The 27,862-nt window shown below is 42.6% G+C and overlaps 1 protein-coding gene and 1 non-coding gene across 2 annotated transcripts; both read right to left on the reverse strand.

Annotated features, from left to right (window-relative positions):
* Window positions 1-12,065: 12,065 nt before the first annotated feature.
* MOS (MOS proto-oncogene, serine/threonine kinase) lies at window positions 12,066-13,561 on the reverse strand. The gene has a single exon (XM_023190145.2). The coding sequence runs from the start codon at window positions 13,203-13,205 to the stop codon at window positions 12,168-12,170; it is 1,038 nt and encodes a 345-aa protein (XP_023045913.1). The 5' UTR covers window positions 13,206-13,561; the 3' UTR covers window positions 12,066-12,167.
* Window positions 13,562-20,751: 7,190 nt separating this feature from the next.
* LOC111524873 lies at window positions 20,752-20,862 on the reverse strand. Its single transcript, XR_002725890.1, has one exon. It is a non-coding gene; the product is annotated as a small nucleolar RNA SNORA3/SNORA45 family (small nucleolar RNA).
* Between the last annotated feature and the right edge of the window lie 7,000 nt (window positions 20,863-27,862).

Here is a 27,862-nt window from a genome sequence, read left to right on the forward strand (position 1 = left end):
TGGCCAACGTGATGAAACACCATCTCCACTAAAAATACAAAAATGAGCTGGGTGTGATAATGTGGACCTGTAATCCCAGCTACTCAGGAGGCTGACACAGGAGAATCACTTGAACCTGGGAGGCAGAGGTTGCAGTGAGCTGAGATCGCACCACTGCACTCCAGCTTGGGTGACAGAGTGAGTGAGACCTTGTCTCTAAAAAAAAAAAAAAAAATTGGCAGTCAACTTGTCTCATTTCCAAATTAAACACATCAGTTTTATATTTACATATAAATACTGGCTTATATTAATTTATATATAAAATTGGAATTGTTTTAAATATATGTTAACTTAGGGTGAGTAGTCATCTCTATGGTGAATCTTTATTCGAGTATATAGCAGGCTTTTCATTTCTTTGAGGCCTCTTATGTACCTTTCTAGTATTTTTAAGTTTTTGCCCTAAAGATTTTGCACATTTTTACTAAACTTTACCTAGGTGTTTGTATTCTTTTAGTTTGAAATAATTTCAAACTTACAGAAAAGTTGCAAGGTTATTGCAAAGATCTCCCAAATTCTCCTTGTCAGGCCTCTGAGCCCAAGCCAAGCCACCATATCCCCTGTGACCTGCACGTATACATCCAGAGGGCCTGAAGCAAGTGAAGAATCACAAAAGAAGTGAAAATGACGGGTTCTGATGATGTTCCACCATTGTGATTTGTTCCTGCCCCACCTTAACTGAGCGATTAACCTTGTGAAATTCCTTCTCCTGGCTCAGAAGCTCCCCCACTGAACACCTTGTGCACTTCGCCCCTGCCTATAAGAGGAAAACCCCCTTTGACTGTAGTTTTCCACTACTCGCCCAAATCCTATAAAACAGCCCCACCCCATCTCCCTTCACTGACTCTCTTTTCAGACTCAGCCCGCCTGCACCCAGATGCAGACTGGTTGCAAGTAAACAGCCTTGTTGCTCGCACAAAGCCTGTTTGGTGGTCTCTTCACACAGACACGCATGATATGTGGTGCGGAAGACCCGGGTCAGAGGGACTCCTTCGGGAGACCAGTCCCCTGTCCTCACCCTCACTCAGTGAAGAGATCCACCTACGACCTCGGGCCTCAGACCAACCAGTCCAAGGAACATCTCACCAATTTCAAATCGGGTAAAGGTCTTTTCACTGTCTTCTCCAGTCTCTTTTGCTACCCTTCAATCTCCCTCTCTCGCTACCCTTCAATTTCCCTGTCCTTCCAATTCCAGTTATTTTTCCTCTCTAGTAGAGACAGAGGAGATACATTTTATCTGTGGACCCAAAACTCCAGCGCCAGTCACAGACTGGGGAAGACAGTCTTCCCTTGGTGTTTAATCACTGCGGGGATGCCTGCCTGATTGTTCAGCCACGTTCTACTGATGTCCGATCACTGCAGAGATGCCTGCCTTGGTCATTCACCCACATTCCCTTAGTGGCAAGTCAATTGCGGGGACCCCCTGCTTTGGTTGCTCACCCACATTGCAGCCCAGGGCTGCTCCCCGCCCCCCTTCTCCATGTCTCTACCCTTCTCTTTAAACTTGCCTCCTTCACTATGGGCAAACTTCCACTCTCCATTCCTCCTTCTCCCTTAGCTTGTGTTCTCAAGAACTTAAAACCTCTTCAACTCTCGCCTGACCTAAAATCTAAGTGTCTTATTTTCTCCTGCAATACCGCTTGGCCCCAATACAAACTCGACAGTAGTTCCAAGTGGCCAGAGGATGGAACTTTTGATTTGTCTATCCTACAAGATCTAGATAATTTTTGTCGAAAAATGGGCAAATGGTCTGAGGTGTCTGATGTTCAGGCATTCTTTTACACATTGATCCTTCCCTAGTCTCTGCTCCCAATGCGACTTGTCACAAAACTTTCTTCTTTCTCTCCTGCCTGTTCCTTCAGTCTCCACCCCAAACTCTGAGTCCTTTGAATCCTCCTTTTCTACAGAATCATCTGACCTCTCCCCTCCTCCCCAGGCTGCTCCTCGCCAGGCTGAGCCAGGCCCCAATTTCTCCTCAGCCTCCACTCCGCCACCCTATAATCCTTTTATCACCCCCTCCTCACACTCCGTCCAGCTTACAGTTTCTTTCCACGACTAGCCCTCCCCCACCTGCCCAACAATTTCCTCTTAAAGAGGTGACTGGAGCTGAAGCCATAGCCAAGTTAATGCTTCTTTTTCTTTATCTGACCTCTCCCAAATCAGTTAGCATTTAGGTTCTTTTTCATCAAATATAAAAACTCAACCCAGTTCATGGCCCATTTGGCAACAACCCTTAGACGTTTACCACCCTAGACCTAGAAAGGTCAGAAGGCCGTCTTATTTTCAATATGCATTTTATTACCCAGTCCACTCCCGACGTTAAATAAAACTCTAAAAATCAAATTCCAGCCCTCAAACTCCACACAGGACTTAATTAACTTCATCTTCAAGGTGTACAATAATAGAGTAGAGGCAGCCAAGTAGCAATGTATTTCTGAGTTGCAATTCCTTGCCTCCACTGTGAGACAAACCCCAGACACATCTCCGGCACACAAGAACTTCCAAAGGCCTGAACCAGAGCAGCCAGGCATTCCTTCAGGATTGCCTACCCCAGGATCTTACTTCAAGTGCTGGAAATCTGGCCGCTGGGCCAAAGAATGCCCGCAGCCTGGAATTCCTCCTAAGCCATGTCCCATCTGTGTGGGACCCCACTGGAAATTGGACTGTCCAACCCGGCAGCCACTCCCAGAGTCCCTGGAACCCCAGCCCAAGGCTCTCTGACTGACTCCTTTCCAGATCTTCTCAGCTTGGTAGCTGAAGACTGACACTGCCCGATCACCTTGGAAGCCTACGGGACCATCACAGACGCTTCAGGTAACTCATACAGTGGAGGGTAAGTCTGTCCCCTTCTTAATCAATACAGAAGCTACCCACTCCACATTACCTTCTTTTCAAGGGCCTGTTTCCCTTGCCTCCATAACTGTTGTGGGGCCAGGCTTCTAAACCTCTTAAAACTCCCCAATTCTGGTGCCAACTTGGACAACATTCTTTTATGCACTCTTTTTTAGTTATCTTCACCTGTCCAACTTCCTTATTAGGTCAAGACATTTTAACTAAATTATCTGCTTCCCTTACTATTCCTTGGCTACAGTCACACCTCATTGCTACCCTTTTCCCCAGTTCAAAGCCTCCTTCGCATCCTCCCCTTTATCTCCCCACCTTAATCCACAAGTGTGGGACACCTCTACTCCCTCCTTGGTGACCGATCATGCACCCCTTACCATCCCATTAAAACCTAATCACCCTTACCCCGCCACACTTTCAAAGGATTAAAGCCCGTTATCACTCACCTGTTACAGCATGGCCTTTTAAAGCCTATAAACTCTCCTTACAATTCCTGCGTTTTACCTGTCCAAAAACCAGACAAGTCTTACAGGTTAGTTCAGGATCTGTGCTTTATCAACCAAATTGTCTTGCCTATCCACCCCATGGTGCCAAACCCATATACTCTCCTATCCTCCCTCCACAACACATTATTCTATTCTAGATAAACCTAGCTGACTCCATAGGTCTCAAATCCATTCCCCATTCCTCTTTCCGCTCCTTAAAAACAACTTTAAAAGCTGCTCCCACACTAGCTCTTCCTAACTCATCCCAACCTTTTTCATTACACACAGCTGAAGTGCAGGGCTATGTGGTTAGATTTTTTACACAAGAGCTGGGACTGCACCCTGTAGCCTTTCTGTCCAAACAACTTGTTCTTACTGTTTTAGCCTAGCCCTTAGGTCTGTGTGCGGCTGCCGCCGCTGCTTTAATACTTTTAGAGGCCCTCAAAATCACAAACTATGCTCAACTCACTCTCTACACTCTCTACACAAACTATGCTCAACTCACTCTCTACAGTTCTCATAACTTCCAAAATCTATTTTCTTCCTCACGCCTGACACATATACTTTCTGCTCCCTGGCTTCTTCAGCTGTACTCACTCTTTGTTGAGTCTCCTACAATTACCATTGTTCCTGGCCTGGACTTCAATCTGGCCTCCCACATTATTCCGGATACCACACCTGACCCCCATGACTGTGTCTCTCTGATACACCTGACATTCACTCCATTTCCCCATATTTCCTCCTTTTCTGTTCCTCACCCTTATCGCACTTGGTTTATTGATGGCAGTTCTACCAGGCCTAATCGTCACTCACCAGCAAAGGCAGGCTATGCTATAGTATCTTCCACATCTATCATTAAGGTGACCACTCTGCCCCACTCCACTACCTCTCAGCAAGCTGAACTCATTGCCTTAACTCGAGCCGTCACTCTTGCAAAGGGACTACGTGTCAATATTTATACTGACTCTAAATATGCCTTCCATATCCTACACTACCTTGCTGTTATATGGGCTGAAAGAGGTTTCTTCACTACCCAAGGGTCTTCCATCATTAATGTCTCTTTAATAAAAACTCTTCTCAAGGCTGCTTTACTTCCAAAGAAAGCTGGAGTCATTCACTGCAAGGGCCATCAAAAGGCATCAGATCCCACCACTCAGGACAATGCTTATGCTGATAAGGTAACTAAAAAAGCAGCTAGATTCCAACTTCTATCCCTCACGGCAGTTTTTCTCCTTCTCATCGGTCACTCTCACCTACTCCCCCACTGAAACTTCTACCTATCAAACTCTTCCCACACAAGGCAGATGGTTATTGGACTAAGGAAAATATCTCCTTCCAGCCTTACAGGCCCATTCTATTCTGTCATCATTTCATAACTTCTTTCATGTAAGTTACAAGCTGCTAACCTGCCTCTTAGAACCTCTCATTTCCTTTCCATTGTGGAAATCTATCCTCAAGGAAATCACTTCTCAGTGTTCCATCTGCTATTCTACTACTCCTCAGGGATTGTTCAGGCCCCCTCCCTTCCCTACACAACAAGCTTGGGGATTTGCCCCTGCTCAGGACTGGAAAATTGGCTTTACTCACATGCCCCAAGTCAGGAAACTACCTCTTGGTCTAGGCAGACACTTTCACTGGATGGGTAGAGGCTTTTCCCACAGGATGTGAGAAGGCCACTGAAGTAATTTCTTTCCTTCTGTCAGTCATAATTCCTCGGTTTGGCCTTCCCACCTCTATGCAGTCTGATAACGGACCGGCCTTTATTAGTCAAATCACCCAAGCAGTTTCTTGGGCTCTTGGTATTCAGTAGAACTTTCATACTCCTTACCGTCCTCAATCTTTAGGAAAGGTAGAACGGACTAATGGTCTTTTAAAAACACATCTCACCAAGCTCAGCCTCCAACTTAAAAAAAAAAGGGACTCCTTTAAGGGTAGAGCCCCAAAACCCACCAACCAAGCAAGTAATTACACTGAACCCCTTGGGCACCTCTAATTGGATGTCCTGGGTCCTCCCAATTCTTAGTCCTTTAATACCTGTTTTTCTCCTTCTCTTATTCAGACCTTGTGTCTTCTGTTTAGTTTCTCAATTCATCCAAAACTGTATCCAGGCCACCAACAATCATTTTATATGACAAATGCTCCTTCTAACAACCCCACAATGTCACCCCTTACCCCCAAATCTTTCTTCAGTTTAACTCTCCCAATCTAGGTTCCCATGCCACCCCCAATCCCACTCAAAGCAGCCCTGAGAAACATTGCCCAGTATCTCTCCATACCACCCCCCCAAAACTTTCCCTGCCCCAACAGTTCAACACTATTTTATGTTATTTTTCTTATTAATATAAGAAGACAGGAACGTCAGACCTCTGAGCCCAAGCCAAGCCATCATATCCCCTGTAACCTGCACGTATACACTCAGATGGCCTGAAGCAAGTGAAGAATCACAAAAGAAGTGAAAATGGCCGGTTCTGATGACATTCCACCATTGTGATTTGTTCCTGCCCCACCTTAACTGAGCGATTAACCTTGTGAAATTCCTTCTCCTGGCTCAGAAGCTCCCCCACTGAGCACCTTGTGAACTTCACCCCTGCCTGTAAGAGAAAAACCCCCTTTGACTGTAATTTTCCACTACCAACCCAAATCCTATGGAACAGCCCCACCCATATCTGCCTTTGCTGACTCTCTTTTCAGACTCAGCTCACCTGCACCCAGGTGAAATAAACAGCTTTATTGCTCACACAAAGCCTGTTTGGTGGTCTCTTCACACTGACGTGTGTGACACTCCTCATTCAGCAATGGTTTCCCTATTGTTAAATTTGACATTTACTTTATTCTTTCTACATACAATTATTTCTTATTCTGAACCCTTTGAGAGTAAGTTGGAGACGTAATACCTTATTACTCTTTTAGCATTTCACTGAGTATTTCCTAAAAACAATGGCTTTCTCCAACATAACTGCAGTGTAACTATCAAAATCAAGAAATTTTGATATAATACTCTCATATAATCTAGAGATCCCATTTAAATTCATCAGTTGTCCTAATAATGTTTGTTATGGGACCACAGTCCAATCCCGGATTTTGTGTTGGACTGGGTTGTCATGTCCTTCTATATGGAACAGTTCCTCAGTCTTTCCTTGTCTTTTATGATCTTGATACTTCTGACATGAGCAGACCAATTTGAGTGTGTAATTGTTTCCTCTTGATTTGGGTAAGGTTATGTGTCTTTTGCAGCACTACCACAGAAGTGGTGCTATGTTCTTCTTAGTGCATCATATCAGGAGGCGTGTAATGTTTATCAATTTGCCCCATTACTGGTGATATTAACTTGAGTAAGATATCTTTCTGTATATCTGTCTACATCACTTGTAAGATAATGTCAGTATGACTTCTTCACTGTAAGGATAATTATTTTGTGCTTATTCACAATTAATATTATTTGGTATTCTATTGTAAGGTAGAGCTTTCCTTTCTCCAACATTTATTTATATAGTTATTTATATCATTATGAATTCCTATTTCCTTCATTACGACTATTCATTTCTAATTGATTTACCATCATTAATCATTTTAATGCTAAAATTATCTCAGGTCAGCCAGTAGGAGAGATCATTCAAGCCAGCTCCTGTGTCCTTATAACAGGTTTCTATCATTCCTGAGCATTTCTTTATTTGGAGGCACAAGATGTTCTGGTTCATTTTATATTTTCCCCGCTCTGGAATCAGCCACTTCTCCAAGAGGCCCCCATTTCCTCCTGTTGTGAATAATTAAAAATTCAGAAACTAAAAAGTCAGAATTCAGAACTAAAGTTTGGTGTTAATCTGCTCCAGAGTGTCATTACTTTAGGCCCTGTCAAAGGACAGAGCTAGGAAATACATGTATGTGTGTACACACACACACACAGATGCACACACATTAATGTCTGTTTCTATGTCTATCCCTCTCTCTCCTTTCATCTACCTCTATTAAAAACTACCTGTTCACACTGATACTTCTAAACTCAATCTGACATTTCCTATTTCAATTTCAATAGAGTTTATTCTAGACTTCCTTGTTTCTATACTTGTAACTTCCTTTTCTAACACTTACAAATCCTGGCTCCCATTCTCCTCAATGTATTTACTTACTTGTTTAACCCTCCTGTATATGACTAATGTCCCCACCATATTAGCCAAGTATCTCATCCTCCAGCCCTGCTATCATGAAACATGCAGTCTGTGGCTGTGTCAAAGGGAATATTTTATCTTTTTCAATGGTATTGTAAAAGGAATCTTTCTTTTATAAATTCTAGCTGATTTTTGTTGACATAGTTGAAGTCTATTGATTTCTGTATGTTAATTTTATATCCTGCAAACTTACATAATTATGTTATTGTTTTAGTTTTTCTGTTAATTATCTTGTGTTTCTTTTCCAAGTATATATCCTGAAAATAGAATCTGCAAACAGAATTTGTTTTTCTTCTCTCTTTAAAGTTTTAGACCTCAAGTTTAATTTTCTTTTTAAACATCACTGACCAATAAAACATTAAATCATAATAGCAGTAGTGGGCATTCTTACATTATTCATGACTTTAGTGGAATGATTTCCTGTTAATGTGGTGGCTATTGGGCGGAAATGTGTGGTGTTCTATACATTTTTGAGTTTTTATTTTGAAATAATTTTAGACATAGAGGAATTGCAAAGACAGTACATAGAATTCTTATATAATATACCCTTTATTCAGTTTTCCCTATGTTATATAACCATGGTATTTATACATTTATAAAAAATAAGTCATATAAGAAATTAACATTAGTTATGTATTTTTTTAAGTGGGTTAGGTAAATATCTATTTCTCCTTCTTTTGAGTCTCTTTTTAAAAACCCAGAATAAACATTTAATTTTGTCAAATGTATTCTCAGCATATATTCTTACTCTTTTAACCTGCTAATATGAATTAAGACAATAGATCTTCTAATATGAAACTATTCTTGCATCTTGGAAGAAATTCACTTGATTAAAAATAACATGTGCATGATTATAAAAATTAACTCTTAGATTCTGTATGCTAATATTTGCTTAGGACAGTGATAGTTTTTTACACTGATAGTTTTAAACAAGATTGATCTGTCATTTCTTTTTTAAAAGCAATCTTTATCGGGTTTTGATGTAAATGTTATTCTTTTTTTTTGAAATGGAGTTTCGTTCTTGTTGCCTAGTCTGGAGTGCAATGGCGCCATCTCGGCTCACCGCAACCTCCACATCCCAGGTTAAAGTGATTCTCCTTCCTCAGCCTCCCAAGTAGCTGGGCTTACAGGCATGTGCTACCACGCCTGACTAATTTTCTATTTTTGATAGAGATGGGGTTTCATCATGTTGGCCAGGCTGGTCTCAAACTCCCAACCTCAGGTGATCCACCCATCTTGGCCTCCCAAGGTGCTGGGATTACAGGCATGAGCCACCACACCTGCTCATATTATCTTTCTTAATACTTGTTTTTGCACTATTAAGTATGCCTTTACCTCTGACTTGATGTGTATGCCAAAGAGCATACTTTGACTATTAGCTGCTACAGAGGGAGCAGTCATGTGCCTGTTCTACCTCTCACCAGGGAGGTTTTCCAACAACTCAGACTTCTTTCATCTGCTTGTTTCCTTCCAATATGGCACTTCTGTGGGTTTCTTCATGCAGCCACAACCTTCTTTCTCTCCAAAGCAAACCAGGTCCAGGAGGCTTCTGTGCCTGTCCAGTATACCCTGCCCTATCCCCAGGGTGACCCCCTCCTGTCCAGCAGCTGAATTTTGCCACCAATTTCTGAGCTCTGCATGGCTGGATCCTCTGTAACACCTGCTCTTCCTTCTTTTTCTGGCAACTCGTCTAACCTCAGCACTGTTTGATCTCATTCCTGTTCTCTGATTTCTTTCCCAACATTTACACTTCCCAGTGGGCTCTTATTCTCCAGGGAACCTAATTTTGCAGGTCTCTCTGGGATCTGTCACTGCTGGGTCCCTTGGTCCCCACCCCCGCCCCGACGCCAGCCACCCCTTACCCTTCCTGCTCTCTTTCCTTAAGGCTCCATTCAGTCTTTAGTTATCACATTTTAGGGTTTGTTTTCTCTCTCCCAGTTTCACTGATTATGGAGCCTACAGTGTTTATTCCCCCTTCTTCACCTTGTCATTCTATGTGGTCTCCAGGTGAAGGGAAGACACTGTTGTAATTTAAACTTACCAACGTGAATTCCTATTGCCACAATGGTCAAAGAAGGGGGCGGGGCACAGTGACTCAAGCCTGTAATCCTAGCACTTTGTGAGACTGACATGGGGCGAGGAGGATCACTTGAGGTCAGGAGTTCGAGACCAGCCTGCCAACATGGTGAAACCTCTTTACTAAAAATACAAAAATTCGTTGGGTGTGGTGGCACGTGCCTGTAATCTCAGCTACTGGGGAGGCGAAGGTTGCAGTGAGCCAAAATCGTGCCACTACACTCCAGCCTGGGTGATGGAATGAGACTCCATCTCAAATAATAATACTAATCAGAGAAGGGAATTCTTTATCGGTATATAGGTGGTTTGTTTCCCCAACTACCTGGACAGAATTAGCAGCACTCTGTCAATGTTATACATGGCCACAGATAGCTCCCTTTTGCTTTTCTCAAGAATAGTTCCAAACCATGGTGTAGACCCCCCTACCCTCAACCACTCTTAACAGAAAAAAATAGAAGCTCACAGATGTGGGCTTCCCCAGTCCCCTTTTTCCTATTGTAAATGTGTCTGTAAAGTCATTGTGCCCCCACCCTTCGCTCCCATCTTGGGAAGAGATGTCCTTTCTCTCCAAGATGACAATCTCTTCCCCTAGGTACTACGCTTCATCCCTTCGACAAGTATCTAAACTTTATCAATTATCTTTGCCTCTGGTGGCTCATTTTAAAAATAAAATTATTTCTTTCAACCTAAAACTAAATGAAACCAGATAAAAAATCTGAAAACATTTCTGTGTCTCTGACCCCCTTTTAAGGTTCCTGCCTCTCCCTCCTTAACAGTGCATGCACAGCCTCTGCTTCAGGGCCTTGCCATTCCCTCTGCCAGCCACTGCATCAGCCTTGCCTTCCACCATGCACAGAAACTGCTGTTGCTAAAAGAAAGTCAAAGTTGTCCCAATGACAAAATCCAATCACCTGGTCCTTTAAAACCTATGTACCAACACCCATTGTTTTGATGTCTAGAGTGGGCAATCTAGTTCTATTTGTCTGTTCTCTTCCATCCAAATGTTAAATTTCATGATTCCTCAGGGTTTTCATTTTCCCCTCACATCATATAATCTTTATCTTCTACTTCTGAGTACCAGTACCAGGTAAAAATGACCCAGTTTAGAAGTGTTGGGCCGGGCGCGGTGGCTCAAGCCTGTAATCCCAGCACTTTGGGAGGCCGAGGCGGGCGGATCACGAGGTCAGGAGATCGAGACCATCCTGGCTAACATGGTGAAACCCCGTCTCTACTAAAAAAAAAATACAGAAAACTAGCCGGGCGAGGTGGCGGGCGCCTGTAGTCCCAGCTACTCGGGAGGCTGAGGCAGGAGAATGGCGTAAACCCGGGAGGCAGAGCTTGCAGTGAGCTGAGATCCGGCCACTGCACTCCAGTCTGGGCGACAGAGGGAGACTCCGTCTCAAAAAAAAAAAAAAAGAAAGAAAAAAACAAAACAAAACAAAAAAAAACAGCCTGGCCAATATGGCGAAGCCCCGTCTGTACTAAAAATACAAAAATTAGCCGCGCATGCTGGCGGGCACCTGTAATCCCAGCTACTCAGGAGGCTGAGGCAGGAAAATCGCTTGAACTCAGGCCGCCGAGGTTGCAGTGAGCTGAGATAATGCCACTGCACTCCAGCCTGGGCAACAAAAGCGAAACTCCATCTCAAAGAAAAAGAAAAGAAAGAGCATTCTTTTAGGCCGGGCGCGGTGGCTCAAGCCTGTAATCCCAGCACTTTGGGAGGCCGAGATGGGCGGATCACGAGGTCAGGAGATCGAGACCATCCTGGCTAACACGGTGAAACCCCGTCTCTACTAAAAATACAAAAACTATCTGGGCGAGGTGGCGGGCGCCTGTAGTCTCAGCTACTCGGGAGGCTGAGGCAGGAGAGTGGAGTAAACCCGGGAGGCGGAGCTTGCAGTGAGCTGAGATCTGGCCACTGCACTCCAGTCCAGGCGACAGAGCAAGACTCCGCCTCAAAAAAAAAAAAAAAAAAGAAGTGTTTTAGTAAAATGTTTCTACTCATTGCAATGCACAAGTTAAAAATATTACAATAAGTCATTTATAATTCCTTTGACTGTAAATGTACCTCGGTGTATGACTTTTATGTGTGAAGGTCATTACAAACAAGAAGTTTTACTGGGGGGAGTAGTAGGAAAGCATTACTTATTTTTAAAAAAGTTTTTACTGATTTGGTGTGGGAGCAAGTACACTGTTAATAGTTGGAATTTATGTGGTAGGTATGGGATATATATGGATTTATAGAAAATTTTGACATTTCTGCAGTGGAGTTCTGTTTTGGACAAAGTGTTTGATCAGTAACAAATTTGAATAAATGAAATACTATCAATGGAGGGCAAAGCACATGACTATATGAATAAGATTAGTTACTAACAGTACTGAGACAACAGGTACTAGATTTGTGGCTTTGCAATGTGTCGTAGAAAAAGCATTGGAGACTAAAGGAGTTTTTAGTAACTTTATTTTCTAAAACTCCATCCCACAAATATGTTTTCTTCGACATCTCCACTTTAAAAACAAACAGAATCAGACACAAGCTTATCTTGACGCAGGTTTTCAGTCAGCCAAATTCAGCTTTCAAAGAGGTGAGATCCACCAAAAGCAGCCCCGCGCTCGGCCTCTGCGCCGCGCTGGGTCTCCAGCAGCACCGGATGACGTCCCCAAGGCGCTGCCCGGGGAGCGAGTCCTGGAAGACGGCAGCGGAGAGGGACGGGCGCAGATCGTAGGCCACCACTGCGTACAGTATGTGCTGCCGCTCCCCCGAATAGGGCGCCTGCTTGGTAGTCATTTGCCAGAGAGTGATGGCAAAGGAATAAATGTCGGCTTTGGGCGTCACTCCCTCTCCTTTCAGGAGTTCCGGGGCGCGGTGGGTGTATGTGCCTCCTAGGGGGTATAGAGGTGTCTGGAAGCACAGCAGATCTTCCAACTTCTCAGAGCAACCGAAGTCACTAATTTTACAGACATCCTGCTCACTGATCAAGATGTTCGCGGGCTTCAGGTCCAAGTGCACAATGCTTTGCGAGTGGAGGAAGAGCAGGCCGTTCACAACATCTAGGGAGTACCTGAGACACTTTCCCAAAGTTAACGGTCCTCCAGTGTGGCAGTGAGGCTCCCCCGCGTCCCCCTCAGGGTGGCCGGCGGCGCCGTAGATGACTTGGTGTAAAGTGACGTTGCCACCGAACTCCATGATGATGGTCCCTAGGCTGTTGGACCCCGCGGGCGTGCGCGTGCTGGCAGCCACCACGCGCACGATGTTATCGTGGCGCAGCCTTGCTACGTTGAGCTCAGCCCAGAAACTCCGCCGAGATGCTAGTCGGTTCTTGGTGCACTTGTTCACTTGCTTTATGGCCACAGGAACACCGTGGTAAGTCGCCTTGTACACCGAGCCAAACCCTCCCGCTCCCAGCCTCTGCAGCAAGCACACCTGCTCCCAGTCAATGGAGCACCAAGCCAGCCGGCGCGGCAGCCGCGGGGCCCGAGGAGTGGCCCCCAGAAGCAGCTTCGCAGGGAGCTCTGAGGGACTGCTGCAGGGCCGCGCGTCCACCGACGGGGAAAACTCGCTGGGGAGGTGGGGGCGTAGGGCCAGGGGCGAGGGCATCGCACTTTGCAGGGGGACACCAGGGCCGCTGGGGTGAATGAAAAGACCAGGGGAAACCGCGGGACTTTGGAAACATGACTGACTACTCCTTGGCTCCACCCCTATCCCTTTTCTCCTTTTCCTTCATTTGTTTCAAATGAGCTACATCTGTGCTGTCACTCAGCAAGAGTTTTTATCAGATGGAGGGAGAAACCGGAATGAAGCACAGCAATCCCTTTCAGATGAAAGCATTTCCCTTCCACACTTGAAGTGAATTCTTATAAAAACAAGCTCATGCCAGATAAACAGCATGGAGCTGCCCCAGAACTCACCCCTCTTTTATATTATTTGTTTAACTATAATGAAATACTTTTTTTCAAGTCACATCCGCTGCACATTATTAGTCCTCAGACTAAAGAGACCACAGAGCACAATGAAATTGTTTCACACTTTGCAGGCTATAATGATTGTTAGTGTCATTCTCCAGCTGCATTAAATCACTTCCAGCAGTTATTGGCTGAGAGTTGAAATGCAAACAGCAGACATTTGTTTAACCAATTACAGGGAAAAACTAGGTGCAACATTCATATGGATAAAAAATTGCAACCTTAATGAATCCAAATAGAATCACTGATACAGGTCATAACACACAGCTAAATTCATCAGTGGAAAGAAGAATCCCCTGACAGTCTATGCAGCTTACACAGCAAATTAGCAAGAAGTCTTAGCAACATACTGACTTTGTAACAATCCTTCCCTTCCAAGGCGATTTGGCCCCCCCGGTCAGCTCACTTGCAAGAGAGATTCTAGACTTTGCAGCGAATGAGTTACAGAAGTTTTGAACCAGAGTTGGGGGAGAAAAAAGAACAGAAATGATTCAGAGCTGTGATCAGGGCTTCAAATAATAACACATGGGAGAATTGTAGAAGAGGAAAAATCTGAAGAAATAAAAATGGCACAAAATCACTGGTACCTACATATAATGTAGAAAACCAGAAGTTGGAATGAAATTCAGGGTATTGGCCATCAAAACAACAAGTTCTTCCTTTCTGATTTTTATAATGAAAATTAATTTTCTACCAAGTGCAGTGAGTCATGCCTATAATCCCAGTGCTTTAGGAGGCTGAGGTGGAAGGACCACTTGAGGCCAAGAATTTGAGACCTGCCTCTACAAAAATTAATAATAAAGTTAGCTGAGTGTGGTAGTGCACTCCTGTAGTCCTAGCTACTGTGGAGGCTGGGGCGGGAGGAGACTTGAACTGAGGAGTTTGAAGCTGCAGTGAGCTATGATTGTGCCACTGCACACCCGGCTGGATAATAGAGCAAGACCCTGACTCTAAGCAAAAAATTAATTTTCATACCGTATTTTTGGAAAAAGGACCAATAATACCATATTCATGAGAAACACGCACACACACACACACACACACACACAAATGTTAGGATATTTTAAAAAATCAAATGGTAGCCTGGCACGGTGGCTCATGCCTGTAATCCCAGCATTTTGGGAGGCCGGGGCAGGTGGATCATGAGGTCAGGAGATCGAGACCATCCTAGCTAACACAGTGAAACACCATCTCTACTAAAAATACAAAAAATTAGCCGGGCGTGGTGGCGGGCACCTGTAGTCCCAGCTACTTAGGAGGCTGAGGCAAGAGAATGACCTGAACCCGGGGGGCGGAGCTTGCAGTGAGCTGAGATCATGCCACTGCACTCCAGCTTGGGCGACAGAGCGGAGGAAAAAAAAAATTCAAATGGTAAAGTTCCCTTCTTCTAAAGCACCTATGTGCTAGGTTATGTGTAACCACATTTTAATGATAGCAGTTGTATGTTTCTGAAGTATATTGACTTTGAGAAGGTAAATTAATAAACATGAACCATTTACAGAAGCAATTTGAGGTCTGTGAAGCCCTGGAATAGGATTTCTATTCTGTACTACCTGTGTGGCTTAGTATGTGATCTAGTGTGTATATAGTATTATAATATTTAATCTACTTGAGCTTCAATCTTTTTTTTTTTTTTTTGAGACAGAGTTTCACTCCTGTTGCCCAGGCTGGAGTGCAATGGCATGATCTTGGCTCACTGCAACCTCTGCTCCCTGGGTTCAAGCGATTCTCCCGCCTCAGCTCCCGAGTACCTGGTATTACAGGCGCGTGCCACCATGCCCAGCTAATTTTTGTATTTTTAGTAGAGACAGGGTTTCATCATGTTGGCCAGGCTGGTCTCGAACTCCAGACCCCAGGTGATCCACCTGCCTCAGCCTCCCAAAGTGCTTGGATTAAGGCGTGAGCCACCATCCCTGGCCAACTCTATGGAATATTTTAGTAGAAAGATTGTTGTGTGCAATCGTGTCAAATCCTAAATATAAAAGGATGCCAATGAATAGAGAAAAATAAAGTAATACACTTATATTCTATAATAAATCTACATTGCAAAATTTACTCAGTAACTGTCACAGGGTTGGGATTATAATTCAGGGCTCTGAAATGATTATATAATAGTGCTGTGAATATTAGCAGAATAAGAGTGCCTTAACCCCCTAGATAAGTCACATAATGCAAGATAATGTGACTTATTATATAATCTTTATTTTTAAGATAATCGCATAAACAATTCATTTTCAAAGTTGGTTTTAATCAACTGTTTGTGTAAAACAAAACATAAGATATTGGTGAAAATGTGGCATTCTGTGGGATTTATAAACCCCAAGTTCATTAGATCCATCATCTGCCAATCTGCCCAAGAATATTTAATTGAATATCCAATTTACAACAGCCTTTGTTTTCTTTTTTAAGGTATCTTAAAATACTTATTTTACTCAGCAAATTACACTTACCCTGAAAGCAGGATCTATCTCCCTATTTATTTTTTATCCCCTGTAACACAGTGAACATATTTCTTATTATGTTCTTACTTTACTTTTGTTTTTTTCTTTTTGAGACAGTGTCTCGCTATGTCACCCAGGCTGGAGTGCAGTGCTGTGATCTTGGCTCACTGCAACCTCTGCCTCCTCGGCTCAAGCGATCCTCCCACCTCAGCCTCCTGAGTAGCTGGGACCACAGGCACACACCACTACACCCAACTAATTTTTGTATTTTTTTATAGAGATGGGGTTGTACCATGTTGTCCAGGCTGGTCTTGAACTCCTGAGGTCAAGTAATCTGCCCGCCTCAGCTTCCCAAAATGCTAGGATTACAGGGCACTGTGCTCGGTCCTTAAGTTTAATGTTTAATCCTGATTTGGTTACCAAATATGTGTGCACTTCGTAATATTTTGGATCTCAAAAGTGGGTAAAGCTTTAAGCATGGTGGTAAAAGGCTCTTAGGGGCCAGATCAGTGCCTGTTTCCTTATCTGCAAAATGAGGAAAATATGCCCACCTCAGGATTGTTGTGAAGAGTAACGGAGTTTCAAATACTTAGATCAGGGCCTCAATGCTAATTATTATTTATAAAACTCATTTAAAAAACCATGTGTATGGGCTTATATGAATAAGAAACAGATTTGTTAGGTAGTATTGGTTTAAAAGTATCCTGTCGGGGCTGAAGTAACTCGTTTTCACGTTCAACTAACATAAAATGTGAGTATTTTTCTGCTCTTGAATTTTGAGGTTAAAGATATAAAATCCTGCTGTATTAGTGGTAGAGTATATAGTAAAAACGTGAGTGGGGGGGGGCTTAACATTAATCCGATCAAATGCAATGAGCCTATGTCATCCCCTAAACAAAGGCAAAGAGCAAAATGTGTTGGTAACAGGGAATTCTCCTTGGAATTACATATGAAACAAAGGAAAAGAAAAGAGAAACTGCACCTCCTGAGGAGCGAAATGCTCTCGTGTTCTTAGCGCACAGGCTTTACGTGTTTTGTTCTTTGATTGGCAGCATGACTATAAAGATACTTCCGTATTAAACATCATATTTATCACAAGAGTAACACTAGATACCAGAACGGATAGCTCCTTTTAACTGGACTTTAATCAGAGCCTGAGGATCGCGGATCGTGGGAGAGCGTCCTCCTGACCAACGTGGTTGGCCTTCTGGGCACGCTGGGCCTGAGCCGCCCCAGCTTCCTGGGCGCGCCCCGGGTTCCACGGGTACCGGGGACGGCGGGACGCTGCGGCCTCCCTGCCTCCTGCACTCGCTGCGCTGGGGCCGAGGAGGTGGCTCTGCCTTTCTTGATTCCCCAGTCTCTGGAAGACAAGCCACCCTCGCCGCCTCCTGGCTGCCAGTGGCCTCGCCCGCTGGGGCGTTTGTGCGTTTCCTAGCGCACTGGGTTTCGGCGCTCTGGTGCCCGGAAGCACGTGGGCGAGGCCGTCGGTCCCCGAAAGACGCTCAGAGTGAGCCCAGCCTGCCCTTCTGCGTACGCAACAAATTTTCCTTTTTCTTTAGCGTCATCACGTCGCCTTTTGGAAGGCAGTCTTAAAAGGCGGTGAAACTCCACAGCAGTCTCAACCGCGCACAGAACCCCACCGACGGCGGCCGCGCTTGCGCCTGCGCACCCTTGACCGCCGCCCGAGTCCTGGCAGGGGACGGCCCGGTTAAGCGATCTCCGGTTAGAGCGGATTCCAGAGGTTACAGTGGATTCCAGAGGTTACAGTGCGAAGAGTGCGAGTATTGCAACCGTGCGAGATTGGTATTGCTGGTTACAACCGTGAATTTCATGGTCGAAATTTCATTTTTGCCTTTTTTAAGACTAAAAAGTTAAGCTGTAGATGAATATATACGCTTTACTAAAAATTCCCATACAAAGATTATAGAGTCAAACTTGAAAAACATATCTTTTTTTTTTTTTTTTTTACTTCAGTGGGATTATACTATTGACATTCTGAAATATGAATTTTATACTTAGCAATATAACATAGACTTTTTCTATATCAGTAAAGTACATATAAAGCTACTTTTTAATTTTTGTATGGTCAATATAATATGGTCGGGGCAGATCTAAATTTCTGGATTGCATGGAGGACGTCCCTGGATGTGACCAGCGCACACTCTCTGTTTCCATGCAGGGAGGTTGGGGTTGGTTCCTTCCACTTTGCCCTGATCGCTTGGATTTTGTATTTTGACTCGAGATATGCAAATACATTTTTACTTCTCTAAATACAGCTAAACTTCACAAAAGGTTTTAAGACATGCAAATATGTTTCAACTGGTTTTGGAAACCTTTGAATTTAATATCTTGCAATTTTCTCATATTTTTAAGAACATAAAATGCTTATAGATATTTGAAAATTTGAAATTTGATCTGATTGAAATGCTGCTCTCTTGAATGATTTTGTCCAATTTATGATCACATACTGGCATCCTCCCTCAAGCCAGACTATGTTTGCTTGCTTGTTTTTGTTTTGTTTTGTTTTGTTTGTTTTTTGAGATAGCATCTCACACTCTGTCTCCCAGGCTGGAGTGGAGTGCACGATCACAGTTCACTACAGCCTCCATCTCCCTGTGCTCAACCTTTCCTCCCACTTCGGCCTCCCAAAGTGCTGAGATTACAGGCGTGAGATCCATGCCCGGCCTCAGAAAATGCTTTCTAACTTTGTATTTAGTATTTACTAAATTCTGTATTTTTCACTGATAAATGTGTCAAAATAATAGGATGTTTGAATAAAGGATCCAAAAGTAATACCCTCTATTCAATTCACCATCTTTACTCAATTTTAAGCAAAATTGTCTTGTGCGTATCATTAGGGCCTCTTGGCCAAGGATTGAATGTGATTTAATCAACTGCAATAATTATTTTTGCTGCTCAAATGGACACACTTTGGCCAGTGGGGGCCCTGTTGTGTTCTTTTGACACAGTCCCATTGATCTGAATTATTTCTTGCCTCTTGGTACATACAGCAAGTTGCCTCAGGCTCATAGTAGCTCCTGGAATCAGTCATTTCTCCAGGGTATCCTGGAAAGATGCCATAATCTCAGCATTAAGTGCACATATTAGGTTCATTCTCTTAAGCCCTTGTTACTAGTTCGTTTTAACTGACAGAATTGGAAAAACATATACTCCTTTTTTTTCTTTTAAAAAGCATAGGTTTCTATTGATATTTCTAAATCAGTTCTGACAGTATGATTCCCAATTAAAGCATTTCAATTTTATTATTTTCCTTCTCTTTCCTTATACTTGAAAGCTTGATTTCAAACAAATTAATCTAATTACTAATTTATCTGATAAAATTATTAAATAAAATTTAAGATTTCTTTGCAGTTATTTATCCTTATACTGTATGCCACTAAGATGTGTAATCAAATTATTTTCTTGTAGAGTCATGCCTCATAGCTCATTCTGTGAGACTTTGTTTTTTATAAATCATGTATGATTAATTTGTTTTCAGTTCTGGGAGGTTGTCAGTATAACTAGCTGGCAGTTTTCCTAGAAGGTGGCAGTTTTCAGCCAAGAGGTTTTATTCTTTTGTGATAATAAACCTTTGAGTATGGTAGAAAACTGTTCTGAGTCTACCTTATGAAACGTGGGTGAAGGGAAAATCAAGCAAACGAATTTCCCCAGTTCTGTATGACAATTTCATTTAGCCATTATCTGATCATTACGTAGTGACCAGGTACAACATTACACGCAGAAGGTTCATATGCACAGGTTCTGGATGGCACCCAATTCTGTCTTCTACTATTCAACTTCTGGGAATATTAGAACCCACATAGCTTCATGTATTTCATTACAATTTAATTTACTAAATAGTAATGATATTAAAACCTTTAAAATTTATTTTCTCTCTTCTTTGAGCTTCCTTTTATAATATATAACATTTTCCTACCAACATATTATTATATTATACCAAAGTTTACAATGCATAAATCCAAGTGATTCTCTAAGTTGATTTTATCATAACCTAGTCCCCAAATCTTTAATTTTCCTCTTTCTCTAGTTTCTCTTTATGTATATAGAATGTATCTTCTTAATGCTTCTTAGTCGACTAAGATTTTTGTTTTTGAAATACAAACAATTCCTTTCTCACCTGGCCTTCTGCAGTCTAGAGTTATCTGAGAAGAGACTTAACTTATTTTCAGTCATTCTAAAATGTTCAAATATTCTGCCTTTTCTTTCTTTTATTTTCTTTAGGCGGAGTTTCACTCTTGTTGCCCAGGTTGGAGTGCAATGGCATGATCTCGGCTCCCTACAACCTCCGCCTCCTGGATTCAAGCAATTCTCCTGCCTCAGCCTCCCAAGTAGCTGGGATTACAAGTGTGCACCACCATGCTCAGCGAATTTTGTATTTTTAGTGGAGATGGGGTTTCACCATGTTAATCAGGCTGGTCTCGAACTCCTGACCTCAAGTGATCCACCTGCCTCGGCCTCCCAAAATACTGGGATTACAGGTATGAGCCACAATTCCCGGCCATATTCTGCCTTTTCTAGATGGAAAAATATTCTAATTATTTCTAGGATGTGCCTTCTTAATGGCTTGAGGATTGCAGTGCTAATGATTTGAGGCTGAATTTTTCTTTGTTCTAATTTTTTTATTTTTTAAAACTTTACAATACACCATGGCAGGTACCATCTGCCTGATAGGTATGAGGAAACATGACTGCCAGCCCACTTTCTAAAACCCCAGGTAGGGCATGTTTCTAATGGGGGCACCGATCGCCTCCACCAGTGAATCAAGACCAGCAGATTCTCTGCAAGTGCTCTAGCACACCAGGACACTCGGAATGTGACTTGAGTCTTGGTGAGGCTGAGTTTTATATGAGATTAAGAGGCACTTTATAGCAAAGCTCTGGGCATCTCCGGTTGGCATCTTTGAAAGTGGAACACCAGGACACTTGTTGGAACTCTACTCAAGGCGATTTTAGGTGACTCTAGGGGCAGAGGAAGAGGAAGTCAATTATTCGGTCTTTAGCTGTTGTGAGATGGGGACAGGGTATGGTCTTAGTGAGTCACACTTGAACAGGAAATTGACAGGACTTCCCAGTGGTTCTCTCAACATCTTTAGTGAGATTTTGGTTCCATTCTTGGCAACTTGTGTCAGAACCTAATCTTTCCATGTATACGTGAAACAATCCTCCTTTAAATGTTTCAGGATATCATAGTTCCAGGATCCACAAAGGGGAAATTAAAATTTGGGGTCACCCCTGGTATACCTATTGTAGATTTAAAAGACCATGCACTATAACGGTCTGTTACAAACTGAGGAAGGCTGGAAGTGCCCTGCTGACATTTAGACATGGTGGTGCCCATGGAAAGTCGATCTAGCCTAGGGAGAAAAGCAGGATATCCTCTTATTGGATGTTATAGGAAAGATGTAAGGAAGGAGGTGTGAAACCGAGGCTAGACAAAAAGATTTAATTTTTGATACCTACCCAAGACCAGAGGGTGCTGAGCTAGAGTGGAGTCTAAACATGGTAACACAGGATAGCAAAGGCAGGTGAGGAGGTGAAGTCCACAGGAAGACGAGGCTCACCAAAGTCTGGAGGCTCGTCCGCAACCTTCTTTGCTGAACTCAGGTTCCCTACTACTCCAAATTCTTGTGGAAATGAGGATTGTAGTTTCAAACTTTAAATTAAGGCTCTGTCACATCCTGATCTGTACACAGGAAGAGGAAATAGAGCACATACACACCAGTGGCTCAACTCCCCAGCCTTCTTAGAATCTTAAGTTTTGTTTTCTCTGTTGGTATTTTTGTGTGTAAATGTAACAAATATGAGAAATTAATTTAATGACTTTCATAGCCCATTTACTGAGTAGCCCAGAACATATCTGAGAATCAATTTTCTCTGTGCAGGGGATCCCTGGGAAGCAGTGAAGTGTGTGGGGAGGGCACCTGCCTCAAGTGGGGCTGCAGGGCTTCTGGGAGTGGAGAGTGGGATAATCGTCAAGCGAAATCCTTTCTCCTCCACTCAGGAGACCAGTGGACACTTACTAAATGTTCCCCTGTTATTCACAGGAACATTTGCTTTAGGCTTTAGTATTTATTAGCTCACCACAGTGTGATTCTTAACAATCCATGGAACAGTCAGCGGGAGGTTGACTTGAGATTTATATATCCCAGTTATCACTGACACTTTATTTTCAGAAAAAGTGAGTTGCCAGTTACCAAAACAGAATGGCTCGGTCCCTTCCACCATTGAATATTGATGCAGCGCTTGCCCATTGACTACGTCCTATTATATAACCAGATGTTATAATAACTTGAGTCCATATTGGTCCTCACATTTAGCCCAACCCAAGCATGGTGGGAAAAGGGGTGGACAATAATTTGTCCCAGATGGCCCCACAGGAGATAGCAGACATATTGTAGCTAGTGTCATGTTTCCACGAAAAGGATCAGTGTTGAGTTCGTGCATTTAGCAACCTTGTCGATCCAGGTGAAGTAGGACTGTGACTCCAGATTTTAACAGCAGCCAGTGTCAGAAGAAGTAGGGGACCAGGCTGCTGCCTCATGCCTGTAATCCCAGCACTTTGGGAGCCCAAGGTGGGCGGATCACAAGGTCAGGAGATCAAGACCATCCCGGCTAACACGGCGAAACCCCATCCCTACTAAAAATAACACAAAAATTATCCAGGTGTGGTGGTGTGTGCCTGTAGTTCCAGCTACTCGGGAGGCTGAGGCAGAATCGCTTGAACCTGGGAGGCAGAGGTTGCAGTGAACTGAGATTGCGCCACTGCACTCCAGCCTGGGCGACAGAGCAAGATGCCATCTCAAAAAAAAAAAAAAAAAAAAAAAAAGGCAGGGAAACACTAGAAGAAATATAGGATATTATTCAAAATTAGTCACCATTTTGAATAACTTGGGTTTTATGTTGTATTGTCCCTTGTTAATTGTTTCCTGTGCTTTTAACTTACAGTACTCCTTGGTTTGTTTTATTAAATAACCAACACCATGTCTTCCATGTTCCTATCCTCCCTAATCAATATATTACCAATGTAATGGGTAATTGTAATATTTGGCTCTAGTTTAGGCCATCGGTTTAAATTCCATTGCACTACTTGATGGCATCAAGCTGGAGTAGACACATCAACATATTATTGTTAGTGGTGTTAACAGGGAAAGAGAAGACTGTATTAGCCTGATTCCTAAGAGAGCTCATGACAACTGAGAATTACTTATGATAATTTTTCAATATAGAAACAAAATTAGGCATAGCATTGACAGAACAGGAACAGGTGCATTTGATTTACTACAGTCCACAGTTAACCACTGTATTAGTTAGAGTTCTTAGGTTCCAAGAGGTAGTAGAACCCAACTTAAGCAACGAAATGTATTAGAAAGATTCTGGAGGATTACAGACCCAATGGGAACCTTAAGAACCATGCTCCAAAGTAGGCAAGAAGTTAGTTCCTAGAGAACCAGGAAGCAGGAGCCACGGCAGTGGTCCCAGCAGAAAGCTAGGGCCAGAATACCACCACTGGATTGATTCTTCAGCAGTTCCTTTAGTCTTCAAAGGAAGCAACCCACAGGCCAATTGTGTTCATTTTCTGACTTCCTGGCTGTACCAGTGTACTGATAGATAGGACATGATCATTTTGCCTCTTTTTTTGGGAGGCAGGCACCTAAAAATACTATTTCAACCAGACCATGAACATTTGGAGGGAAGTAATTTCTCTAAATGTGCAGCTGAAGGCAATGAATGTCCTCTGTATTTACCAGGGGACCCACCTCTGGCAAAGACCAGAGCAACAGAGGGGAGTGGAGGTTTAAGCTACCCCAGGATACCTAATTCCTGCATTCAGCTATGATGGCTCTCAGTCCTGTAAGCCCCTCATGCTATTTCATGCTCATTGTTTAGGTTACAATAGAGGATTCTGGCCGGGCGTGGTGGCTTATGCCTGTAATCCCAAAACTTTGGGAGGCTGAGGCAGTAGGATCACTCGAGCCCCAGAGTTTGAGACCAGCCTGGGCAACAAACACCCTGTCTCTACTAAAAGTTAAAAAAAAAACTAGCCTGGTGTGGTGGCACACACCTGTAGTCCTAGCTGCTAAGGAGACTGAAGCGGGAGAATTGGTTGACCCCGGGAGGTCAAGGCTGCTGTGAGCCGAGATCTTGCCACTGCACTCCAGCCTGGGTGACAAAGTGAGACCCTGTCTCAAGAAAAAGAAGAATAGAGGATTCCAAAGACTCTAGTTTTGAATAACCCAGTTATAGTCCCTCTCAAAATGTACTCTCCACCCATTTAAGGACAGTCTCTTTTTCCCCTCAGGACTATAATGAATAGTTCTTATACCACTCTCAGGAAGGGGAGAGTGACCCATGATGACAGGTAATGCATCAGGCTTGTGTGGCTTGCTTGGAGTGTCAGCACGATTTAGTCAAATTGCACACTCATGGCTCCATAAGTTCCAGTGGCTATGGAGGTTCTTTTCACTTCTTAGGGTCTCCAGGTCTGGCTGATCATCATATTCCATTTCTCTTGGTTATCATGATTGGTGCAGTGTGTGTCAGTTGCTGGAATATTCTACAGCAATGAAGAAACAGTGCCCTTAGGAGTATGCTTATCTGAGAATAAAGTGAATGTAAAATAAGGCAGAACAATGTTTGAATTCTTAGGACTAATTCTGCATAAAGTTAGAGCTCTTCAAGGACGCATCAGTTCTGTGATCCAGGAAATAAATTATTTTTGGAGAAATAGCGAGTATGGGGAAGACCTGGTTGGAATTGAGATAGAATTTCCCCATAGGGGCCGAGCGCGATGGCTCACACCTGTAATCCCAGCACTTTGGGAGGCCGAGGTGGGTGGATCACAAGGTCAGGGGTTCAAGACAAGCGTGGCCAACATGGTGAAACCCCATCTCTACTAAAAATACAAAAATTAGCTGGGCATGGTGGCGCATTCCTGTAATCCCAGTTACTTGGGAGGCTGAGGCAGAATTGCCTGACCCGGGAGACAGAGGTTGCAGTGAGCCAAGATCGTGCCACTGTACCCCAGTCTGGGCTACAGAGTGAGACTCCGTCTCGAAAATTAAAAAAAACCCAAAAATTTCCCTATAGGTAAGTGAGATAGGAAGCCCCTGCTCACCACCATCTCCCTTCCTTACCTAGCTCTTGTCACCCAGAGGCAACTATTTTTAAACTTTTGAGTTGGATGTTTGGGTATTTACCTTCTGTTTTGGCATACACTTTTGTAGCTCTCCTATTCCAAAGTTGATGGCTGTTGTGCCTACTGCTTAGTTACCATTTTGCGTTTTCCCTTTACTTTTTAAAAATTTTGTTTATTTGTTGTTTTGAGACAGACTCCCATTCTGTTGCCCAGTCTAGAGTGCAGTGGCACGATCTCAGCTCATTGCAACCTCCGACTCCCGGGTTCAAGCAATTCTCCCACCTTAGCCTCCCAAGTGGCTGAGATTACAGGTACATGCCACCACGCCTGGCTAATTTTTATATTTTTAGTAGAGAAAGGGTTTCACCATGTTGGCCAGGCTGGCCTCGAACTTCTGACCTCAAGTAACCCGCCCACCTGAGCCTCCCAAAGTGCTGGTATTACAGACGTGAGCCACCACACCTGGCCTTCCTTTACTTTTATTCCTAGAATTCTCTTGGTTTGGATTTACTTTTTCCTGAATCCCAGGCCTTCCCCTCATCTGATTTGTTTTCTTTCTATTTATTTATTTATTTGAGACAAGATCTCACTCTGTTACTCAGGCTGGAGTGTAGTGGCGTGAACTCACTGCAGCCTCAACCTCCCGGGCTTAAGTGATTCTCCCACCTCAGCCTCCCGAGTAACTGGGACTACATGCTCGTGCCATCACACCCAGCTAATTTTTGTATTTTTTGTAGATATAGGGTCTCACTGTGTTGCTCAGGCTGATCTCAAACTCCTGAGCTCAGGCCATCTGCCCACCTCGGCCTCCTGAAGTATTGGGATTACAGGCCTGAGCCAGCGTGTCCGGCCTATGTTCTTATTTTGGTGAAATACATCCTTCAGTAGCTTCCTGAAAAATAATACATGGGAGATCATTTGTTCCAGTCCCTACATGCCTGATAATGTGTTTTACTCTGACATTTGATCAATAATTTGGTCCAAATTGTATATTGAAATTAATTTTCTTTCACAATTTTAAGAACATCTATAGAGAAGTCTACGCTTTCCTCCTGGCACTCTGCATGTAACTAATTTTTGTTTTTGTGGAAGTTTTTAGGATATTCTCTGAATTAGATATCTATTGTGGCAAAACAAATTATCCCTAAACTTAGTGGGTTTGATTTAACATTTATTATCTCATTGTTTCCATTTGGTCAGGAACTAGGTGCAGTTTAGCTAGGCCCTCTGGCTCAGGGACTCTCAAAACACTGCAATGAGGGTTTCAGCTGGGGCTGCAGTAAGGTTTGTTATAATTAATATAATTTTCTTCTGCTTTCACAGACTTCTCATCAAGCTGGAGATAATGAAATAATATTTAAACTGCTGAGAGAGAGAAAAAAAGCATCAACCTACCATTCTTTATCTAGCAAAAATATTGTTTAGAAATGAAGATGAAATAGACTTTTTCAGTCAAATGGAAACTGAGAGAATTTGTTGCCTATAGACCTGTACTTTCAAAAATACAAAAAGAGAAATGACACCAGATAGAAACCTGGACATATACAGAGCAATAAAGAATATTGGAAATGGTAAATATGGGCTAAAGCAAAAGATTTTTCTTATTTTTCAATTGTCTCTAGAAGACAATTGAATATTTAAAATAGTAGTAATAGTAGTAATAATAATAATGCATTGTTGGATTTGAAGCATATATAGAAATCATGATGACAATGGCACAAACGAAAGGAAGGAAAAATGGAAGGCTGTTCTAAGGTTCACATTATAACTGAAGTAACATAATATTTTATGAAGGTAGACTAGGGTAAGTTAAGGATATATATTGAAACCTTAGAAGAACCATTAAAACAGTAAAACTAGGAGGTATAGCTAATAATCCAAGAGTGGAGGTTAAAAAAAATCCCAAAACTTAATAAACCTAAAGAGGGTGGGAAAAAAAGGAACACAATATCTATATAATATATAGAAAGCTAATAGTTAGATGACATATTTAAACCAAAACCTGTCAATAATCAAATTAAACATAAGTGGTCTAAACAGTCCAATTAAAAGGCAGAGACTGTTGGACTGGATAAAAATAGCTAAAGCTATTTTGTTTATAAGAAAACTAGGTTAAATATAAATATTCCTATAAAGCAAAAGTAAAAGGATAGAAAATGATAAAATATTAGTCAAAGACTAGTGAAAAGAAAGTTGGAATGGCTATATTAACAGCAAGAAAAAACATAATTTGAAATAGAACTTTTACTAGGAATTAAGAAGGATATTTCAGAATGGTAAAGGAATCAAGGAACGTAGCAATCCTAAATGGGTATGATAGAGCTTTAAAATTATTAAAGCAAAAAAGTTGAAACGGAAAGAGGCTCTCTACAATTATAGTTGAAGATAAACACTCTTCCTTCAGTGACTGGTAAAACAAGCAGACAAAAAATGTCAATTATACAGAAAAAGGGAACAATGCTTATATTAGAGTTCTCCAGAGAAACAGAACCAACAGGATCGGTCTATCATCTATCTATCTATCTATCTATCTATCTATCTATCTATCTATCTATATATCATCTATCAACATTTAAGGAATTGACTCGTGACTATAGGGGCTTGGCAAATCCAAAAGCTGTAGGGTAGGCAGGCAGGCTGGAGACTCAGGGAAGAGTTGTCTTTCAGGTCCACAGGCAGTCTCCTGGCAAAACTC

This window comes from Piliocolobus tephrosceles, chromosome 7 (assembly GCF_002776525.5).
Source record: "Piliocolobus tephrosceles isolate RC106 chromosome 7, ASM277652v3, whole genome shotgun sequence".
Lineage (NCBI taxonomy): Eukaryota > Metazoa > Chordata > Mammalia > Primates > Cercopithecidae > Piliocolobus > Piliocolobus tephrosceles.

What these genes read in the sequence shown, in the direction of transcription:
- MOS (XM_023190145.2), bottom strand. Translation starts at nt 13,205, where the DNA reads ATGCCCTCGCCCCTGGCCCTACGCCCCCACCTCCCCAGCGAGTTTTCC.